This window comes from Rhinolophus hipposideros, assembly GCF_964194185.1.
Source record: "Rhinolophus hipposideros genome assembly, chromosome: 1".
Classification (NCBI taxonomy): domain Eukaryota; kingdom Metazoa; phylum Chordata; class Mammalia; order Chiroptera; family Rhinolophidae; genus Rhinolophus; species Rhinolophus hipposideros.
Genome location: NC_138047.1, coordinates 9,505,012 through 9,525,539, shown reverse-complemented (window position 1 = coordinate 9,525,539; position 20,528 = coordinate 9,505,012). Strand labels below are relative to the sequence as shown.

The 20,528-nt window shown below is 39.5% G+C and overlaps 1 protein-coding gene across 5 annotated transcripts in view; it reads right to left on the bottom strand.

Moving 5' to 3' along the window:
• Positions 1–20,528, bottom strand: part of PRKCQ (protein kinase C theta) — a gene marked incomplete at its 5' end in the record, with an annotated part of 113,669 nt that overhangs the window by 51,988 nt on the left and 41,153 nt on the right. For 3 of the 5 annotated variants that reach the window (XM_081053969.1, XM_081053972.1, XM_081053973.1), the window contains 6 exons: positions 155–240; positions 335–366; positions 1,449–1,611; positions 8,857–8,917; positions 12,115–12,314; positions 15,804–15,930. In XM_081053969.1, coding sequence (XP_080910095.1) covers positions 155–240; positions 335–366; positions 1,449–1,611; positions 8,857–8,917; positions 12,115–12,314; positions 15,804–15,921 — 660 coding nt within the window. Of the gene's footprint in view, positions 1–154; positions 241–334; positions 367–1,448; positions 1,612–8,856; positions 8,918–12,114; positions 12,315–15,803; positions 15,931–16,124; positions 16,269–17,591; positions 17,680–20,528 lie in introns of those variants that run through there. The other 2 variants (XM_081053970.1, XM_081053971.1) reach the window with 2 other exon arrangements.

Here is a 20,528-nt window from a genome sequence, read left to right as displayed (position 1 = left end):
AACAATTACCGAAGAGGAGAGGGGCTTTAGATCATCAGTAAGCCTAAGGATTCAAGTTCAGGCATTATTAAAAAGAATGCGTGGGCTGTGCAATTTAATGTCAGCCCAATGATAAAGTGGGATTTCAGCCGAAGAGCAGACTCTAAATACATACCATGGTTTCTCGGCTGTTGATAGCGGATCCTGTGCACTTGGCTATCACTTTATCAATGCACTTCTTGTGAATTGCTGCGTTACATTCTGAAAGGAAACAATGGCAGCTTCAGATCTGCAGAAGTTGAGGAACAACTCAATAAAAAAGGATGATGATAAGACAACAGAACTCCTTACTTACGTCGACACTGATAGCCCTGTTTGTTCAGACCCCTGGAATGAAACACATGTTTGAATTATATGGGTATTTGAACCAGGAGCAGCAACACAAACATCCGAAAGGTGATGAGATCTCATCGCTTCCTGCTATCACACAGCATTTTATGATCAGCTAGACCTGGTTTATCATTTGCCAAGAGGGTTAACCGGTGTTTTTTATTCAAAATTGCTTTGTTAAAAGTCTGATGATGAAATAAATGAGGAGCTATTGATTTCCTTCTCATCTGTGTGTTTTCCAAACAAACATGTAGAGGTTAAAATGCCTCATGGGCTCCTAGTAGCAAATTTCCATGTCCTACACTTAACAATTCATTGTCTCACTAAGCTCACTAATGATTAGCAAAGACATTTATATAACATTGTATTTCCTGTTTCTGAGTATCTGAAACTATTTGCAACTAACAAATTCAGAAGCTTAAGTCCAATTCCTGAATAACACTCACTATTAGAAAGGAAGGAGGATCAGGTCATTAGATGAAAACAGGTTGATGGAAATCCACCCAAAGTGTATTTTACCTTGGATACCCTGGTTATGCTTGGATACCCGGGGTCATGCATTCATGGATTCTGCAGTAGCCCAAATGGAATGCCTCATTAGGAGGCGAGGAGGCTGAGACCAGAGATAGGAGTTGTTTCAAGTGTCCACTCTACCAGAGCCTTTGCTGACTGGTTACTGAGGCTTGAACCCATCTCTGTTTGAGGGCTGTTCAAACACCCAGGAGTGCCATAAGCATCTAAACCCATGAGGTGGAAGTTGCAACTGTGAAACTGTGCTTATAATAAGGATTGTCCCTCCTCTGTGCCTCCCCTCTTCACCCCACAGCCTCCTTTAATCAGAAACTAAAGGCTTTGGAACCCTTTCCTGATGGAGCTGGCTTCTTTGCTGTACAGCAGCCATGTTATGAAAATCTTTTCTAGAATCACACCCTTTAAGCCTTCTCCATCCAGGTGAGGCCACGGAAAGCTCTCCTGTAGTACTTATTCTGGCGCGCTCCCCTCAGGTGGGGCCTGGTGGGTCAAGGGGATGTAACAAAATGCATAACCTAAAGCTTGGAGTGAAATGCCAAGTTACGTACCAGACAAACTCATGGCAGACAGAGCAAAATGTGGGTTGTGGGAAGAAGGTGGCGGTGAACTCGTGGCACTTGACGTGATGGACTTTGGCCTGTTTGATAGCTCCTCGGCGGTGATGCAGAGCAAAGAAACCTTCAGCTTCAAATTCACTCATGTCCTTTGTGTCTGCAGAAGAGGATAAAGGACAAAGCGAAATTCTGTGATATGACTGTCACAGCTGGGTGGGGAGCTGGGGGAGGGACAGAGATGGAGAAGGAATTAGACAAGTGTTGAAATCAGTAAAATCCCAAGTACTCACTGATATGTGGGATATAAAACTGAGAACAACAAAAGAACAAGACAAACAAATAAACAAAAACTCATAGACACAGACAATAGTTTAGTGGTTACCAGAGGGTAAGGGGGGAAGGAGGTGGTAGATGAGGGTAAGGGGGATCAAATATATGGTGATGGAAGGAGAACTGACTCTGGGTGGTGAGCACACAATGTGATATAGATGATGTGTCACAGAACTATATCTGAGATCTATGTAGCTTTGCTAACAGTTGTCACCCAATATACTTTAATTAAAAAAAAAATCCCAAGTACTTATATATATTTTTTTCAAGTACTTATTAAGTTTGGTGCAGTGCTAAGCCTTTTTTCTTTAACTCTTTAAAGCAGAATCATCATAGGTGTATTATTGTAGGGTTGAAACAGTGATTTTGGATTATTGGCTCAGTCCTTCACTCTTTGTGCTGAGTTAGCCTCTTTCAATTTAGAACCAGACGCCAGAACTTTCAAGGTATTTACCAGCCTCTCCTATTCACTGTCAGTGATGAGTCAGCCAGAAAAGGCAGGAAGTGGCAAATACTTTTCTGCCTGTAATTCTAGAGAACAATGTGGTTATTGACAGCAACTTGGAAACACCTTTTTTTTTTTTTAAGTTTCCAAGATGCTTTACATCTGGTTACAGAAAGAATGCAGTAGACTGGAGGGAGCTGGCCAATTTGTGAGTGAGGGCAAAAGAACTTGGGGAAGTTGTTTATGTTCTGTTTCCTGATACCCAAAGTAATCAGACGCACCTGCTACAGGCTACACTGGTCAGTGTGGAAAGGGCCAGAAACTGATAGTTCACTGTAATGTGTGGGTTTTGTTGCAGGCGTTTTAAGCAGTTGCTGTCCGCAGGGCCCTGTTGACATCCTCCCAAAGCTGGTAGAATTCTGAGAATACCAGTGATATTCTGGCTGAAGTCCAGGTCCAGAGACAACACACCATCGCAAGGAGGTTACGGTTAAACAGCATGGTGAAAAATGCGCCATGCGAGAGAGAATGAATGGCACCATAAACAAGAAAGGAATAAAAATCATCATCGTCACTAAAATAAGCATAATGAATTTAATGATGATGATGCTTAGGATTTTAAATCGTTTGCAGATTCTTGGATTACTTATTCTATTTCTTTTATCTTTACAAATACAAAAAATGAAGGTTTGGCGAGAATATGGGATCATATTTCACAAATCTCAAAAATTAACGATTCTTAAATAAACAATATTTAAATTACTTCTATTCTGGCTAAGCAGGCCAGAGGTTTGACAACACACTTGGGGCACATATTCCTGCCAAGGTACCTTTTTTTTCACACCCCTAATGGTGTGTGAAAAGGAATGCCTCTCCCCAAGGAATCCAGCCAAGTCCCAGGACACATTTCAGGACCAAAGTCTTCTCTACAGTGATCCATGGGTCTGTCTAATGGCAACTCTGGACCCCAGATAACAGGCATCTCCATAATCACATAAATAGTTCCACAGACGGGGCATAATACTGCCTCATACTTTAAGGTTAGGTAATTCAGGTCTTTTTATTTGGAACTAGGCTGGAAATAAATTAGGGTTGGTGAATAAGGGGTGAAATTCAGGGTCACTTTGCCCGCAAGTTCTGGAATAAGTGTGGAGATCTATTTACAACTTGTGACTGGTGTAGTAGGTCTCATTTGTCAGTAAGATTTGACTCATTTCTATTTTGGTCCAGATGAAACAGTATGAAATAGATAAAATATAAAATTACCTTTAAATTTAAGGGATGGAATATAATATATATGATGAAAAATAATATGTATATTCTGTGCATGAGACTGTAATCCTGTGATTTCTTTTAAACATGTCAGAAAGTGCTAGAAATGAATTTATTCCCTTGCTGCTTCTTGTGATATCCTTTATCCTCTAACCATTTCAATCATTACAAGAGAGTAAATTTATGAAAACTCAGAATTTCTTGAATTCGTCCAGTATTTACTATGTTTATTTCTGAAGTAATTTCCTCCTCTGTTTCTTAGCTTGAAGAAGTTCATTGGTTTTTATATGTTTGGTGACTTGTATAGTAATGGCTCCTAATATCTTTATTTAGTTTAATCTATCACTTGTTTGTAGTCAATCTAACCACACACGTTTCCTGGGCAGCTATGAGCAAATTGCTACCTGGAATATTCTAAAGAAATATGAAACGTTATCCCTAACTTTTGAGTGGCTAATAGTTAAGTCAGGGAGCCGTGGCGCTCAAGCAAAGAACAGTATGCGATGGTGTGAAATTAGACTTGGAGGTGTGTACACCCATGTTTTTTAGGAGGTAGAGAAGGAATTACAAAAGAGACCACAAGGAGGCCGCTGAAAATTTAAGAGGAAAACTTGAACAATACCACTTTGGGCAAGCCAAGGGGAAAGACAGGGTTTTTTTTTGGCATTGACTGATCTAGAGATGTCAAGGGAATTGAAGGCTAAGAAACAGGAATTTGTCTTGAGGATTCATACTCTTGGAGAAAGCAATGTAGCAGATTGGTAGAAATATCAGCCAGACTCCTAGGGTTAAGAATTGACGGAGTAGTGAAGAAACAGGGATTAATAAATATGCACTACTTTTTCAAGAAATATGTCAGGAAAGGAGAGGAAAGAAAAGCTGATGGAGGCAAAAAGGTGAAAGAAAAAGATCTTTTTCAAGATTGGAGAAGATGGTTTAATTCAGTACGTCTTGGCAATGAGTGGGAAATCAAAGAGAAGGAACAGCTAGAGAGGAAACATGGTTGATGGCACAGAGCTGCTAGGGATGGGAGGCAGGAGACCAAGAAAGGGAGGGACTTTCTCTGAGGCAGAAGAGTGGGAAGAAAATGCAGGAAGAAGCAGCTATATTCTAAGTGCAGACAGAAGATGGACTCTCTCCCAGTTATATTGGGGCTAGGCCAACCTCCAAGAGTGAGAAGAGTAGGATACCCTCAGAAACCAAGGAGCATGGGATGTTTGGAATAGCCATTGTATGGGAATCAAAAGAGAATAAAAGGAATTTTTAAATGCCAGGGTGAGTCCTACCGAAAAGTTCAACAAACATTCATTAAGTACCTCCTACATACCTAGTATGCAACCTGGTGCTGGAGTTAGAGACAAGTAAGATTGGTTCAACCATTGCTGAAAGGAATTTAGAGTCCAGAAGGAAAGATAATTAATGTAGTAATTGTCTAAACAGGGCTATTCACAGGATGCTATGGTCCATGGAGGTGAGGAAGCTACACCAGCAGGTGTAGGTCAGTGGAGGTGAGAAAAAGAGGAAAGTTGGACATGGGTGGTACTAGCAGAGATGATTTCTGAGCTGGGTTCTGAAGGATAAATAACTTACTAATGTGTAGGAGAAAGTATGGTGGGGAAAAGCAAAACGTATTCTCTCTAGATGGAAGAGGCTAAGCAAGGGTACAGAGTAAGTTACCTCAGGATGTGTATATTGCCAGAGTGTGGCATATGAAGCGGAAAACATCAGTGGTCACATCCAGAAGACATATAGGTATCAGATCAGTTTGAAAATTTTCCTGCAGATAATTTATAAACATTGGAAGGCTGTAGGCAGGGACAGGGGCAAAGGGAGGAAGAGATATATTGCATGTTCAGAATGGAATTTTTCATAGTTCATTCTGGCAGCCAAGTAGAATGATGAGAATTTGGCATAAGGTAAAGATGATTGATGTAAGCAGGGGATAAAATTGAAAATGACTAAGTAAACAACATGGGCAGACACTGTTGGATTAATGTGGGAAGTTGAAGGAAAAGAAGGCTATAAAATTACTTCCAGGTTTCTGCACGGATGAAATAGTAATTAATTAAGACGAGTACAAAATGAATAGATTACTGGTAAAAATGGAGCAAAGGCTTGAAGAAAGAGAGGGGCATATATGTGGTTTGGAGATCGGAACATCTCTGGAAGAAGAGGGTGCTCGTGAGAGCCGAGTAATGGCAAGGGCTCATCATGGACTCCAGGTGAGGTCGGAAGTTAATGTTAGAAGTAGGCAAACAGATGAGTGTGAAAGAGAAACTAGATTAGGGTAAAATCTGGTACTTACTGTGTGAGAGAGGACAGAATTGACATGGGAGGAGGATGAGCTCTGAGGGGAGAAGGTCTTGACGGGTTGGAGAGTTCTGATTGATGATCTGTAGGGTGATTGTCGGTTACTGAATGGATAAAGAAAAGTGTAGGGAGGTGGGAAAATACGAGGTGGGGTATCAGGTGGTGTTAGTGAACACTGAAAAAGTGATTCCAGCACAGAAATCAAGGAATAGGGGTTTTAAAAGAGAAAGAATGGAGTGAGTTGTGTGTGGAGAGCTATGAGCCATCTACTTCCTTGGAGAGTAGGAAGGAATTGAGACTTCTATTAAAGAGGAGTGTAAAAGACAGGCTCGCATCTTCATTGTTATCCAAGACTGAATTCCTCATCCCCCCTCATTTGCCTTCTCTTCCCATCTCTCTCATTTCTACCACTTATATTATCATTTTCCTAGTCTTAGCAATTTTAAGAGATATCATCAACATTTTTTCCTTGACTCAACTTTCATTTTTAAAGACTTATAAAAGCACCTCAACTATGTCCTTACAACGGGCATACCCTTTCACCTACACTGCCCCCAAATCTTACTCGTATCTTATTTTCTTTTATTTCATTCCTATAACCACACCTCCAGACCAGATTCTCATCACAGTTTATATGCAGGCTACTTCTTTTCCCAAATCAATCCCACATTCTGTCACAAGCAATTGCCCCCAAACACTGCTTTCATTATATCAAGTCCTGCTCAAGAATGTGACTGCGACTCCTTGTTCATGGTGACTTCCTGATGTCCACACACTCTTCTTGCCTGCCTTCCAAGCCAGGATCTGGCTTTGATTCTTCATTCTGATTTTAGCAGGGGCCCACTAATCTACCTACACTGGTCTTCTCATAGTCCTTTGTCAATTCACATTTTTGCTCAAGCCTACATTTTTTTCCTCCTAGATGTTACCCTTCTTTGCAGATCTCAGTTTTGCCGATCCTTCAGTGCCTGCAGTGTGCGATTTTCTGGAATGACGGTAACCCATAAGTACCTCTTGGTTAATTAGTGTTTATGTGGTTTAGGGTTTAAGTCTATAACTGTCCAATCTGCACCACGTCTCCAATTTGGGTTGAAGATCCCTAACTAAGAACTCATATGTAGTAGTAAACATTCTTAAAAGTGAAGGATATCCTATACTTCTTGTCATCAACAAGGAATTTTCTAGTTGGGTTATTCCATAATGTTGCTTGTTAAAAAAATTATGGTTTTTTAATATGTGTAAATTTAGAGATGGAGTTTCAATTGGGGTTTAGATATAAAATTTTTTTTTTGGTCATTGTTCATTTCTTTTATTTCTTTTATTTATTTATTTATTTATTTGGGTTATACAAATTTTTAAATGCTACAAAGTTGTATTCCTAAAAAAAATTTCCTGGGCTTGCATAATTATTGTTTTTTAAAATATCATTGTTTTTTTGGCTATCTGAATTTTCTCTCTCATTCTAAGACAAAATTTAAGTTTCATGATAGTAGGATGAATATCCATGGAATTGTTTTTCAAAGCAGTGGTCTTTAAACCACTTACCAAAAATACTTGCATTCCGATGGAGGACTTTCTTCATTGTACACTGGGCCATATTTTGAATGAATAGGAGAAGTATACTTTCTCTTATTCAAGGAATTAAACAGTATTCGTATTATAATTTAGGCCAGTATTTGCACTTTTTTTGGAAACTCATTTATTCAACTGTCCTACAATCACTCTCTATCATTTGGCAGACTCAAAAATAGTATAATGACATGTACCATATATTTAGAGCCTACAGAGCTAAAAGAAGACAAGTTCAGATTGTATTGTTCCCCTCTTTAGGAGTTTTTTCTCCTTTTTTAAAAAAGGTTTATTATGGAATATTTCAAATATATACAAAATTGAGCAAATACTACGATCAACTTCCCAGTAGCTGTCATGCAGCTTTGACAATTACGAGTTCATGGCCACTCTTCTAATATACTCCATCCACACCCCCCACCCTATTGACCCCATGCTAATGGGTTATTTCGAACAAATCCCTGGTGTTATATTATTTTATCTGTAAATATTTTAGTATGTATCTTAAGGATGAGGACCATTTCAAAAATATAACCACCATATCATCATCACACTTAAAAAATTAACAACAATGCCTCAAAAATTAACAACTATCTGGTGAGTGTTCAATTTTCCCTGATTATCTCATAATCAGTTTTTTCTAGTGTATTTAAATCTGGACTGAAAGGAATTGTCACGTGAAGCAAAACGCAGAAAGCAGCATACATCTGTAAACTAAAACTTGTTTCTTGGTAGTAATTTAGAAAATTACTAAAAAACTAATTTAGAAAATAATAAAATCAGTTGATCATCAGTGAGTTCACATATCCATTCTGAGGCTTATGATTTTATGAGTAGTAGCATTTGATTCATTGAAACAGTAGCATTTGGTTCATTTAAACAGAAAGAACTGACAGGCTGTCACAGGCACAAGCAGGCACACACTCGTGAATATAATTCTGTGGCCAATGTCTGTGGGTGATGTGGAACGGAAACTCTTTAGCAATGCATTTTCCTTCCTTGTTCCTAAAAGGATTTTGAGGTGACTAACTTGAAGGCACTGGTATTTTGCACTAGCATTATGGGAACTATTTATTGGTTTCTTATTTATTTTGTATTCTACTGATGTGCGATGGTTCGTTATATCACAGGATTTACACACAGTGTGTAGATACATTGTGGCACATAAACAGAGCCTGTTTTGAATTTACATTAAATTCTCAAACTGAAATACAGACTATAAATGCACTGGGCATATGCGTCCACACAATTGAAAAACTAATGCTATCAATGTTTTACATTTCTATCTTTCTCTAGCCCAGATACGTGTCATTTCCACTAATGTTTGAGCACCACTGGGAATTTTAAGACCATTCCTTGGGATTCCATTTTCTCCTAATTGTTTTCTCTGCTGTTGTAGAAGGTACATTGAGTTGCACATAAGGAGAAGGGACATGTCCTCCTCACCCCCCAACAGGAAGAAGAAATGTCACTTGCCACTCATTTCCAGAAAGTATCTTGCGTTCATTAGCATTCGGCCTTGAGGTTTCAGCTCTAACTGGTTGAGAGAAGGAAAGAAAGATCAGTCAGCATGTGAAACAAAAGCTGAGTTTAATGACGTCATTACTGCCGAGTTTGGTGACGGCAGATTTCCAATGCAGAATACAAGCATTACTCCCTTACATTTTACTCATACACATTATCATAAATAGCACAGCATGCGTGTACAGTCTTTTATTAAAACACCTCAGCAGCTCATTATTTTTCCTTGGAGATCAAAACTTCTGGAAGGAAGAAACAGAATTCCAAAATGGATTCTGTCCAATTTACTTGGCCATAAGGGCTGCTACTTATCTGAAGCATTGTAAAGGATAGATTCAGGTCTGAATCCCCACAAAAGAATGACGACACTGGGACTAGCTCACTTGGGGAACGAGGAGGTCTCTAGAAGGAAAGAGGAATTCTTTACTGAGGGTGATTCCACACAGGCCTCTAGGCTAATCAGGATATGAAATGGGGGTGGCCTTTTTCTTTCACAAGGAGAGATTTTCTCCTTAGGAAAGTGCTGGATAATATGCCAAGGGAAATTTTAATTTGATTGGTTTGAGAAGGGATAAAATAATATATTCCAGTATCATTATGTAGAAGGGACCAGAACAAAGTGACATTTTAAATGATGCAGGATATCTTGTGATGTGACTTAAGGGAAAAAAATGGCAAATCCAAGATAACCTGACAACTTTGCTAATATATTAAGTCATAGACTGCATTGTTACTATGCCAAAAAGAATGCAAAGGTGAATCGAAGGTCCTTATTGATAATTACATCCATGAATTAACTAGAATAACTGAGAAGTAGTAAGAAGTGTCCAGTTGAGCCCAGGATTGAATGTGAATCGTGGCTAAATAATTGACTGGCAGTGTGACCTTATGCAAGTCACTAAACCCTCAAAGATCACTGAAAAGCTATTATCATAGCAGTACTTATGTCACAGCATCACTACTATTAGAATTTTATGATAAAATAAGCTGTACTTCTTGGTCAACTATAAATTCTCATGCAAGCTTAAATAGATTAATGAAAAGAGAAGTGCTTTTGATGTCAAGTATATACACCGTTGTTCTCTGGTTTGTGGAATATACAATAAAGATGGACACAAAGATGTAACTAGTAGAGCTAGAAAAGGGCTCATTCCCAAACAAAGTGGGGAAAATTGGTACCAGGTGACCACAAAGTTATCAATATTCAGGACTTAGTGGTGATGGAGAAAATTACACCAGTTAGCTGTTGGGAAAACAATATCCATATAAAGCCACGGTCCATCATGTTTTTGAGGGTGAATAGGAGATAATGATACAAACAGTGAAATCCTTGGGAAAGCAGGAGGCAAGTCTCCATGTGGTGTTTAGAAACTGGATGATGGTGTCTGTGGAGGTGAAAGGCAACTTTGAGAAAATAATATTTTTTTTTAAATAGAGAAATTAATTTTTGGAAAGCAGATTTCAATAGAAGCAAGGGCAAATATAAGTCCAAAACAACCTGCTGGCCCTTAAACACTACAAATAAATGTAAACTAAGGAATAACCTTAAAAAAAATGGAAAAATGTAAAAAGGTTGCTAGTTAAATGAGGGTCTGAAGGCCACCAAGTGTTATGACTAAATAATCATGAATAATAAAAAAAAGTGAAAAGTCTGATAAGAATAAAATCAGAAAAAAAGCCTAGGCTGGAAATCAAATGCATTTGAGTTATAAATAGAAAAGCACCCTGATCATCAATGACGCTTAACAAAAGAATTAAAAAATTAGTTATCTTTTCATTAATTGAGAAGGAAATCAAATAGCATACCACTTTAAAAAATCAGGATTTTTTTTTTTTTTTTAACGAGGCAGAAGGCAGAAAAGAAATGGGAATGGGGGAAAACTGGGGAAGACTTTCTCTAGTTAATTTCTTCTTTTTCTCAGGTAGATGCTCCCGTTTCAGGCCCAGCTGCCACTTTACCCCCTCACTCACCAGGTCTGTGTAAACTCTAACACTAAGTTACACACCTGGGACATTATCCATTTTCACGTTTTCCTACTTGCCTAAACAGTGATCCAGGAGGAATTCTGTTTTCATGTCCCCCTTCCCCAAGTTGAACATGGAAATACTCAATAGATTCTGCTGAACTGAGTGATCTACGCACATCTAACGAAGCATGGGAACTTTTTTTTTTAAAAACCTTGGTATATGCTTATTGTTAAAGATGACTTTAGTGACACAAAGATTTACATACATACACACTTTCCTAAAAAGGATTGAATTTTTTTAAGGTCACAAATACAAAATGGACACAAAATTCTGTTTTTTTGGCTTATATTATTCTCATTTTGAAACCTGTATCTTGAAAAATTTTGGGGTGGAGTTATTAAAAATATGAACTATTGGAAATAAACAGAAAGGTAAGATTCTCTCCTTTTTGCATAAATGATATAAACGTTTGAAAACATTTTCTGTGGCTCAGATCATTTAAAAGCAGTTTTTACTGGTATATATGTGTGTGTATATATATATATATATATATATATTTTTTTTTTTTTTTTTCATTTTGTGGGCCCCAGAAATTTTCATTAGAATTTTTTGTGTTTTCATATTTTACTCTTCCCTTCTAAACATTTGCTACCAAAACAGTAACAACCTAAGTTTTCCCAAACTTGGTGTAGTAATTGTAACATGGAATTTGCACGATGTACTTTTTAGTAAAAGGAAGCTAAGTGAATACATTATGGTTAGAACAATTTATAGGGATTAGCAAACTACTTTGGAGAAAGAAGACCAAACATTAAATGGATCTTTGTTCTATCCTCTCACTTATGGATCTATCATCTTATCTACCTTATCTTAGCATAAGATATCTTATCAAGATATCTTGATAAATAGACAACAGTAAGGGTGAGATTCCCAAGTTAGGGGAAATTTGTGATATTTCTGAGCTTACTATTAGTTGTAAACCAGTAACAGTACTTCATAGCCTAAGGGATCTTCTTCACCTTACACAGGAATCAGAGGTTTGAACAGGTCAATATGTTCCACAATGAATAATCATTGTCATTGTCAGGTCACCAATAAGTAAGTGGTAGGGAGTCTATTTACTCAAAGCTAGTGTATCATCATTTTAGGATGACGTTTCAGTTTTAAGCTAGTCTTTAGCTAATCTGGTACTTACCACCTCATGATATATACTCGTTAAGTAAAGCTCTCAGCTCAGATATTTACCCATATTTCTGTCTTTCCATTGTTCTTTCTGCATCTCTCGGCCAGGGAGTAGAGCTCGACAGTAGTTTCGGATATTAGGTCCACATTTTTGCCCTTCACAATGATCTGCATTACCCTTCCCTTGTTGATATGGGCATCAAAAGTGCTGTCCCAGGGTGGGTACATGGTTGGCTTTTTCTGGATGTACATCTGCCCATTCTCTACGAACAGAAAGATATGTTCTCGTTACTCCTTTAGCCAGCTCTGGGAGAAAAATTCAACTCAGCAGTGGCACCCATTCCCTCTGCTCTGTAGGGTATATAATTCTGTCGGGAAGACAAAAATAACACAAAAAACAATTAGAGACAATATAGGATAGAATGAAACAGTTCCAAGGTCTGCATGCAAGGTAATGTATTGAAATGTGAAAAGTCAATCTATTAATAGATAATTTAGGCAACAAAAATATGACCATGCCTTGGACTACCAGTGTTCATTTTTCATTCAATAGTTAGTTGCTTCACTTTGAGTGTGAACACCTGAGCAATATAAAGAACTCAGGCTAAGCCTGGTATATTTGGTAGGATAGAGTGACCCAGACCCCATTTTTTACACATTTTACACTTTTATGCCTTTTAGGAATCCTCTTTTGTTAATCTCTAAGGTGTGGGTACATGACAGATTAATTTCACTGACATCTGGTAAAAAATAGTTGATACAAAACTACCGTGTGTTCATCTGAAAGACACAAAGGCATAATTTAAGGATTATAATGAGTATTTCTTTAAAATGATATATGTAAAAATTTTCCATTTGACATGAAAACACTAAGAGGCAAAACCTTTCAAACATAGTGAGCCATTATTTCCTTTTCGAATTCTCAAAGGAGGGTACATCTTACATGTACTGTGCACCCCATACAGAAACTGACAAGTAACTAACTCAGAGAGGTGGTGGTCTTCCTGCCTGGAGCCAGTGGCGCAGGCCACAGACCTGCAGGTGGGGAAGGGAAGGTACGCGGGGGTCCTGGAAATGGTTCTGACAAGAAACGTGGTCCAGATGATGGAGTTTAAAGGGAGCATCCCCAGACCACCAGGAGACCGGGAAGAGTTCACTAGTGGGATTAAGTGGTGGTATCCTATCTTTCATCCAGATTGGATTTCTACAGTCTTTGTTCTTTAATCATTTCAGAAGCAGAGAACTGCAGCTGTATTTGAGTGCTTGTTTCTTATGATAACGAGTAGGTTAAGTGGCAGATTTTGATGAGGCAAAAGGGAAAAATCCATTTAAAGCAGGGAGACAAAGCAGTTCTGACCCCTGATAGCCCTTTCTTCCCAGTGCACTATGCTAAACGGAACAGGCAGTGAGCATTTGCTAAATTATTATTCGGGGGGAGGCCGGGATTTGAGTAGCCAAAACTTCAAATTTTAGGTAAAGCTGGCTACTAGAGGTATAAACTCTGATCATATGAAGGCGTAGGATAGGAAGGGGAAGATTTTAATGTCTCATTTAAAAAAAATTCAACTGGAGATTGGACTTAAAAAAACAAACAAACAAAAAAATAGGGGCAGCAAATTAGCTCAGTTGGTTAGAGCGAGGTGCTCTTAACAACAAAGTTGCCGGTTTGATCCCCACATGGGCCACTGTGAGCTGCGCCCTCCACAACTAGATTGAAACAACTGCTTGGAGTTGATGGGTCCTGGAAAAACACACTTAAAATAAAAGTTAAACAAACAAACAAACAAACAAACAATGGCAATATTAACGATCATAGTAACATTTTACTTCCATGAACTTGAAGCCTCTCCTCATAATTCTTTTCAACATAACCATTTTCCACGCCAGGCAAAGGACAGAAATTTCCACAGCAAGGCATTTTTCATACTTTCATTCACTAGGTTTGTAATCACCTAAAAGAGGACCAGAATGTAGGAGCCTGTCTATTGTGAGTTTTACATTTTCAAAGGCTCTGGAACGCACAGCACTGTGTCCTGTTTGTCTCTGTTCTGTTGCCTCATCACGGAAAACGTTGCCTCACACCCTCAAGGTTGAAACGTGTTTAAATTCTGTAGAAGTAATACTTGAATTATAATGTTGAGAGAGATTTCTTTTCAGAACAAAACAAAAACAAAATCAAAAGCAAAAATCTCCAAACTCCACAGGCTAACCTTTTGGAAAAACAAAGTCTTCTTTTCTGACAAGGTCTTGATCCACATGGCTGATTAGACCAAGTTCAAAGGCAAGGCCAAAAGAAGAAGAAATTTTAAAAAGGCTCTCGGGAGGCAAATGTCAGAGAGACCTGTGGTTGTAAAGAGAACTGGATCCAGGAGACCCATTAAGTCCAGAGTGGCTTTGAAAAACTCAGACATTTTACACTTCAAAGATTTCTGTGACATTTGAAAGGTTTTAGCTTGGGAGCAAGTGCCATTCTTACTTTTAACTAAAAAGGAGCGAAATCTGGGCAGAAGGGAAATCAGGAGGATTCAGTGGCTGGAAGGATGAAGTCGGCCATGAGACCTATTCTTTTAAGGGAGGAAATGCCCAACATAGGAGGGTTTGGAACGCCAGGATCCTCAGCTGGAAACCCCTAGCTGGAGTTTCTCAACTGCGCGATCAGGGTCCCCTGGAATCTGTGAGTGTCGCACCCCTAGAGCCCTTCTTAGGACTATCCTGTGTGAAATAGCTCACATCCCTCTGTCCCCAATGCTTCTCTCCCCGCTTTACTCTGCTTCACAGGATGGACCATATTCCATTTTGGTTCATTGCCTGTCTTTCTCCACTAGTGTAGAAACGCTAAAGGAAAGGCACTTTTGCTGAGCCAGTATGCCATGGGCGCCCCATAGATACTTTCTGTATAAATGAACATAATGGCTCCTGTTGTTCTTGCAAACCTGCACGGGGTAATCATACTTCTCTCCAGAGTGTCTTCCAAAATGAGAAATGTATGGCAGGACATAGGGAAGGTAATGAGGCTGGGAAAGCCTTCCTTTCCTTTAGAAAGTCTGTAAGAATCTTAAAATACAGAGGCAGGGAGGAGGAGAATGGAAACCAGTTGAAGTGATCCTGGAGAGATTCCAGACAAAAAACAGTTATTTTAATTGAAGGACATAAACCTATACAAGGAATCTTAGAAGACTGTCACACTTGCCCTCTTACCATGAACTGCCTATATACATTTCAATTCAACAGAACGTGACTATTCTTTCACTCATCCAGGGTCTTAATAAACGCAAAAGTAAGTTTTCTGAAATTTGGATTCTAATGGCTAATATATGTTCTTTGTAACATTCGTCAAAGCTTAGTCAAGGAAGCAGTAAGCCAACTTTGGAGGTAATTCTAAGATTACGCAGACTTTATAATCACTGAAAACAAGCAGGCTTAACAATATAGGTCCCCTGTCCTGCTCTAGCTCACTATGTTTCCGCCCCCATTAACTCCTCACACAACGTCTGCAAACCCATGTCTCCTTTCCTTTGTTCCCTTCATTTATGTGGAAAAAGAGTGCAGTGAAACAGAACATGAGGCAGCAGAGCTGGCTGTCGTTCAGGCACCATCACTAAAGCCATATGCTCTAGGAAGTACTTGGTTTCCCCTGGCATCGGTTTCCTGGACTGTGACGTTAGGTTGAAGCAGACGACCTTGAAGAACCCTGAGAGGCTTCGCTTCATATTTCATAGCAGGATCTCCCCCCACCCCCCACTCAGGCTTACCTGATTCAACATATTCTTTGACAAGCACAGCACAGTAAGGGTTAACAGCCTCTCCCTGACATGGCTGGCAGGACCCACAGTCAAAGTGAGATAAACCGATTCGAAGAAACGGTGACATGGTTGTTCCCTGTAAAGCGACAAAAGACAAATGCAATTTGGGGGCTATAAACGGTATTACTTTTGGTGTCCCATCCCCACTTAACTAGTGCTTTATCGCAGATGCCCAGTGCTTCCAATGGTTCAACTATCCATTCAAACAAATGCTTTGACTTCCCCTTCTGCAAAATACATTAGTGGGCTCATCCCAAAACACAGACTGACTTGCCAAGGGAAGCGTCTTTCTAGAAGTCTGTGTGATTCAACCTCGTCTGCCAGAACGGTAATTCCATTCTTAATTTTAGGGAGTCTTTAATAGCAGAGAGAGGCAAGCGTTTTCCAACAGTTTATTCTGTTATTCAAGTAGGTACCTAGGAACCCACACACAATAATAAGAAAAATGAGTTTATGAAGAGTGAGTCTATTTTAGTCACACCAGTTAAATATGACACCAGAAAATTCTTACATGGGCTATTTATGTGTGTGATGGAATTGGCTGTGGGCACTTAACAGCTGATCCCTATTTACTCGAGACATTTCAAAAAGGTTGCTTTCTTTACAGTCGTATATGTGTATATGTATATGTATGTATACATATATATAAAATAAGCCTTTGAACATCATGAACTACTTAAAAAAACCTTAAATCGAAGGATAAAATAGTGCTTTCTTGTGTCGGCATAAATAAAGTACTTCATAAAATCCAATTCACTGATAATTAGGCTTTCCTAGAGACATAGGTGAAAACCATGGTGTTGGCTACAAATTCCGGGGTTCCAGTCTGAACCTACAACTGCTATTCTTTCCTTTCCTTGTTTGCTCTGGCCACCACTTACCTCAACTACACACCCCTTTTTTTCTTTTTCTAAACTACTTTTCCATGAGGTCCCATTACTCTGAAATCATTATCTGATATTTAGTGCAAAAGTTACTTCCTGCTTATAATGTCTTTTTGAATCATTTTCTCCTCCTGAATTTCCCCAAACTTTCTTAAGTATGTTCATAAGAACAAAGCATTAGCTGACTTTTCTACCTTTTATAAAGAAAGAAAACGGCTCAGGATACTAGGACTCTAGATGAGAGAGTAACGTAGCTGGAAACCTTGGGCCCAGAATCCCGAATCTAGCAGCGTGATGAAAGTTTACCAGACCTCGGGAATGCCGGTAGTCTTTGGGGGTTTTCTGAACCCAGAGAGAGACAGCTTAGGGGCTCTTAACAACTGCTATTTTCAAAGATTTTAAGAAAGTCCCAATTTCCTGCAGAGTTTAGCAGGAGATGGTTAGGGAGTCCTCGTGACTTGTTCTTAGTCTCTGAAACACATTCTCTGTAATCACACTGTTGAATCAGCAGCTAGGTGACTTTCAGGTGTGTCTTTAGGGGGCCCCCTTCACCCTCTGAGCTTAGAATTCTAGCACAAGTGTGGGGCTAATAACTACGAGTTCTCCAGAGAGAACTTCTTTGAGACCCCACCGCCCCCTTTCCTGGGTGACATAGCACGTAGGTCTTTTGGACAAATCTATATTTCTGCAGTAATCAGGAAAAATTGTCAAGAACTATCCTCATTGATAGGAGTATTTACTATGTGTGGACTTTTTGAAGATTTCCTCAATACAAGTAAACGTAAGCAAGTCATTCTTATTTGAGTTTGAAGGGATCGCTGACTCATAAAGCCTGAGTTACAAGCGCTCTGACCTTTAGTGAGGGATGTGTCACTCTGCTATTTCCAGGCTGGGTTCAGAGTTAGGTGACAGCAGCTCCACAGGCACCTGGGACGATCTGTCTGGGAATGGAAAGAAACCTCTAGGGTACCCAGGGGTTCTGTGTATGGAAGAGAAGTGCAGCAAAACTCCCTCCCCCACAGGGCTTCTTAGACATCAGCTGCCCTCCTCATTCATTAGCAGTCCGGATTCCCTTGCCATTTCACCAGATTCACTTGCCCATGAGCCTTTGACAGTTAACCTATTGCATGCACCTGTTTGAGAGCCGAGCCATCGTTTCTCTTTCTAACGGTCTAGTCACGGTGACATAGTCTGTCATTTTGACATCTAGTAGGCAGAGCTGAAATTGTGTGCTTAACCTCACACGTCGTGTAATAAAGCCTCAAGCTCAGGGGTGTGTTTTTAGGTCAAAGGTAGCATTTTCTCCTTGAGCTCCTCAGAATTCCTGCCCTCCCTCCGTTCCCCCCAACAGCAGTGTGATGCTTATGAAAAATGAAGACAACACACAAAATTGGAACATCTCACAGTCCCACCAGGAAAAGCAAATTGCTGGTACTATTTCGATGTGTTTAGTCTTTTTCATCTACCGGGTTTTGTATTTTTTGTTTTACATGTTGTGCTCATATGTGTGTACGGGATTATATTTAGCTTTCTAATTTAACATTTTACCATAAAATTGTCCAAGTTCCTACATCATCTTTGTTACATCCTTTAAATTCTGGCATGACACTGTACAGAGGGACAGTTCCAGGATCTGCTGTACTCAAGTCTTGTAGTTTCACATGTAGGCCACTTCCAAGTTTCCCACACTAGAAATGCTGCGATAAGTATCTTTATACAATTTTTTTTTTAAAAAATTAGGACTATTGCATCAGCTTAGGTCACTAGAGTACTATAACATTACTAGGTCAAATGATGTTACTATTTGTATGGTCTTACACATTAAAAAAAAGAAAATAACAAAACATAAAGGCAAAAACCTAATAGGAAATATCGACGGTGAGTGCAACACACAACGAGTTAGCGTCACCATTCCACAGTGCGAGAATATGCAAATTTGAATAGATAAATACTACGTATGACCCAAGTAAATAAGTGGTAATAACACAAACTGTACAAAACACAGAAAACATAGCTGCAATTAGTTATGTGGAAAATTGCTCAACCTTGCATTTATATGACCTTCTTGAAAAGACAAAATGATGTGGGGAAAAAATATCAGTGGTTAGCAGGAGTTTGGGGAGGGGACAGGGTATGGCTCTAAAGGGGTGGGGAGGGAGATTGAACTGTTCTATAGCCCGATGATGGCAGTGGTTACAGAAATCTAAACTTAAATCAACAGAATTGGACACCAAAAACAAAAGTCAATTTTATTGTATGATAATTTAAAACTAAATTGAAAAAAATGCTTTTGGCATTTTAAGGCATGGATTATAGATCCAGAGGTTATATACATAATAAACAAAGAATATACATTAGGAAACTGGGATGTCATTTAATAAAGCATTAAATTTAGACTGTAAAGTAGTCAAGAGGAGCCTCAATTTCTAAAGGGAAATGGAGCCTTAAAAAAACAAAACAACCTTTACTCTGTAGTGTTTAAGCTCTTTGGAAATTTTGCATTTTGATGCAAATACCTGAGAAAAAAATAACATTAGAATTTGATAATGCCTTTTTTGAGGTACTACTACCATTCAATGCTTAATTTAAACTGTAATGACAAGAGTTAAAATATTTAAAATAGAAAATAGAAAACAATAATAGTGTTTTACCTGTGCAGTTAGCAAATAGTTTTGAAATGGTCTTACCTAACTAACACTGGCAAGGACCACAGGACTCATGCCCTTTATACAATGTGGTTTGGAGTGTAGATTTCCGCACTCCTTTTGAGAGCCCATGTGTGCGCACATGTATATCTTGAGAGCCAAGAGTATGTGCCATGAACACAAGAGGCAGAAATGAACATGAAAGCTTTTCGCGGACTGGCTTTTTTGTGCTCAGAGCTGATGGTAAGAGAGAAAGGGGATTTCCCGGGTGCTAAAATAGAAAGGAGAATTGTTTGTGTACAAAAATATATGCACGGGAATAGCATCTATAAGGCTGTCCTCCCCCGGTCTCTCTGTGGAGCGGAAATTTCATAAATCTCCTCTTGACTGGCTATTGGTGATGGCCTCACCCTTTACAACAAACAATGCGTGGATAAGACTGACTGGCCAGGCTGTTCCTGACCATGCAGGGGCCAGGTCCCTGTGCACACCTCTCATCTGAGCAACAAATTCTCTCCTGGACAGCTCCCGGGGCCCTCAACCTGCCGGGACCAAGCGGAACTCATTGTCCTGCCTTTCAAGTCTGCCTTTCCTTTATTTTGCCAGCTCAATGACTGGTGCCATGACACTCAGCTGAGCACTCTGCTTACACGTCACCCCTTCCCACAGGCGCCACCACCAACTTGCTTTTCTCCCTCTCTACCTCCTGCTCCCTTCACATTGCTTTAGCTCAGTTCTGCACCTCTCTTGTTTGACGCATTGCAGCAGCTTAGCCAGTGTCTCTCTCTGCGGTCCTGGTCACTTTCCATTCCCAGTCAGATTTCCAGGCTGCAGCCCGAAGGGCCGTTCTTTGGACTGTGCAGAACTGCTGCCATTTCTCCAACTGTCATGCTGTTTTATAGCTCCAGGCTTTTAGTAATACGGCTGCCTCTGCCTGGTCCATCCTCCATCTACCCCACCCCCACTTCCTCATCTGTCAAGTTCCTGCTCCATTTCTACCTCCTCTTTGAAGCCTTCCTTTCCCCCACCTCTATCATCCTCCCTCCAACACATCTTGGTGGGATTTACTTGGCCTTTCAGGCTCCCGTAGCAACGTGTCCCTGCTACGTTGCAGAACAGCACCTGTCACCTTTATTTACCTCTCC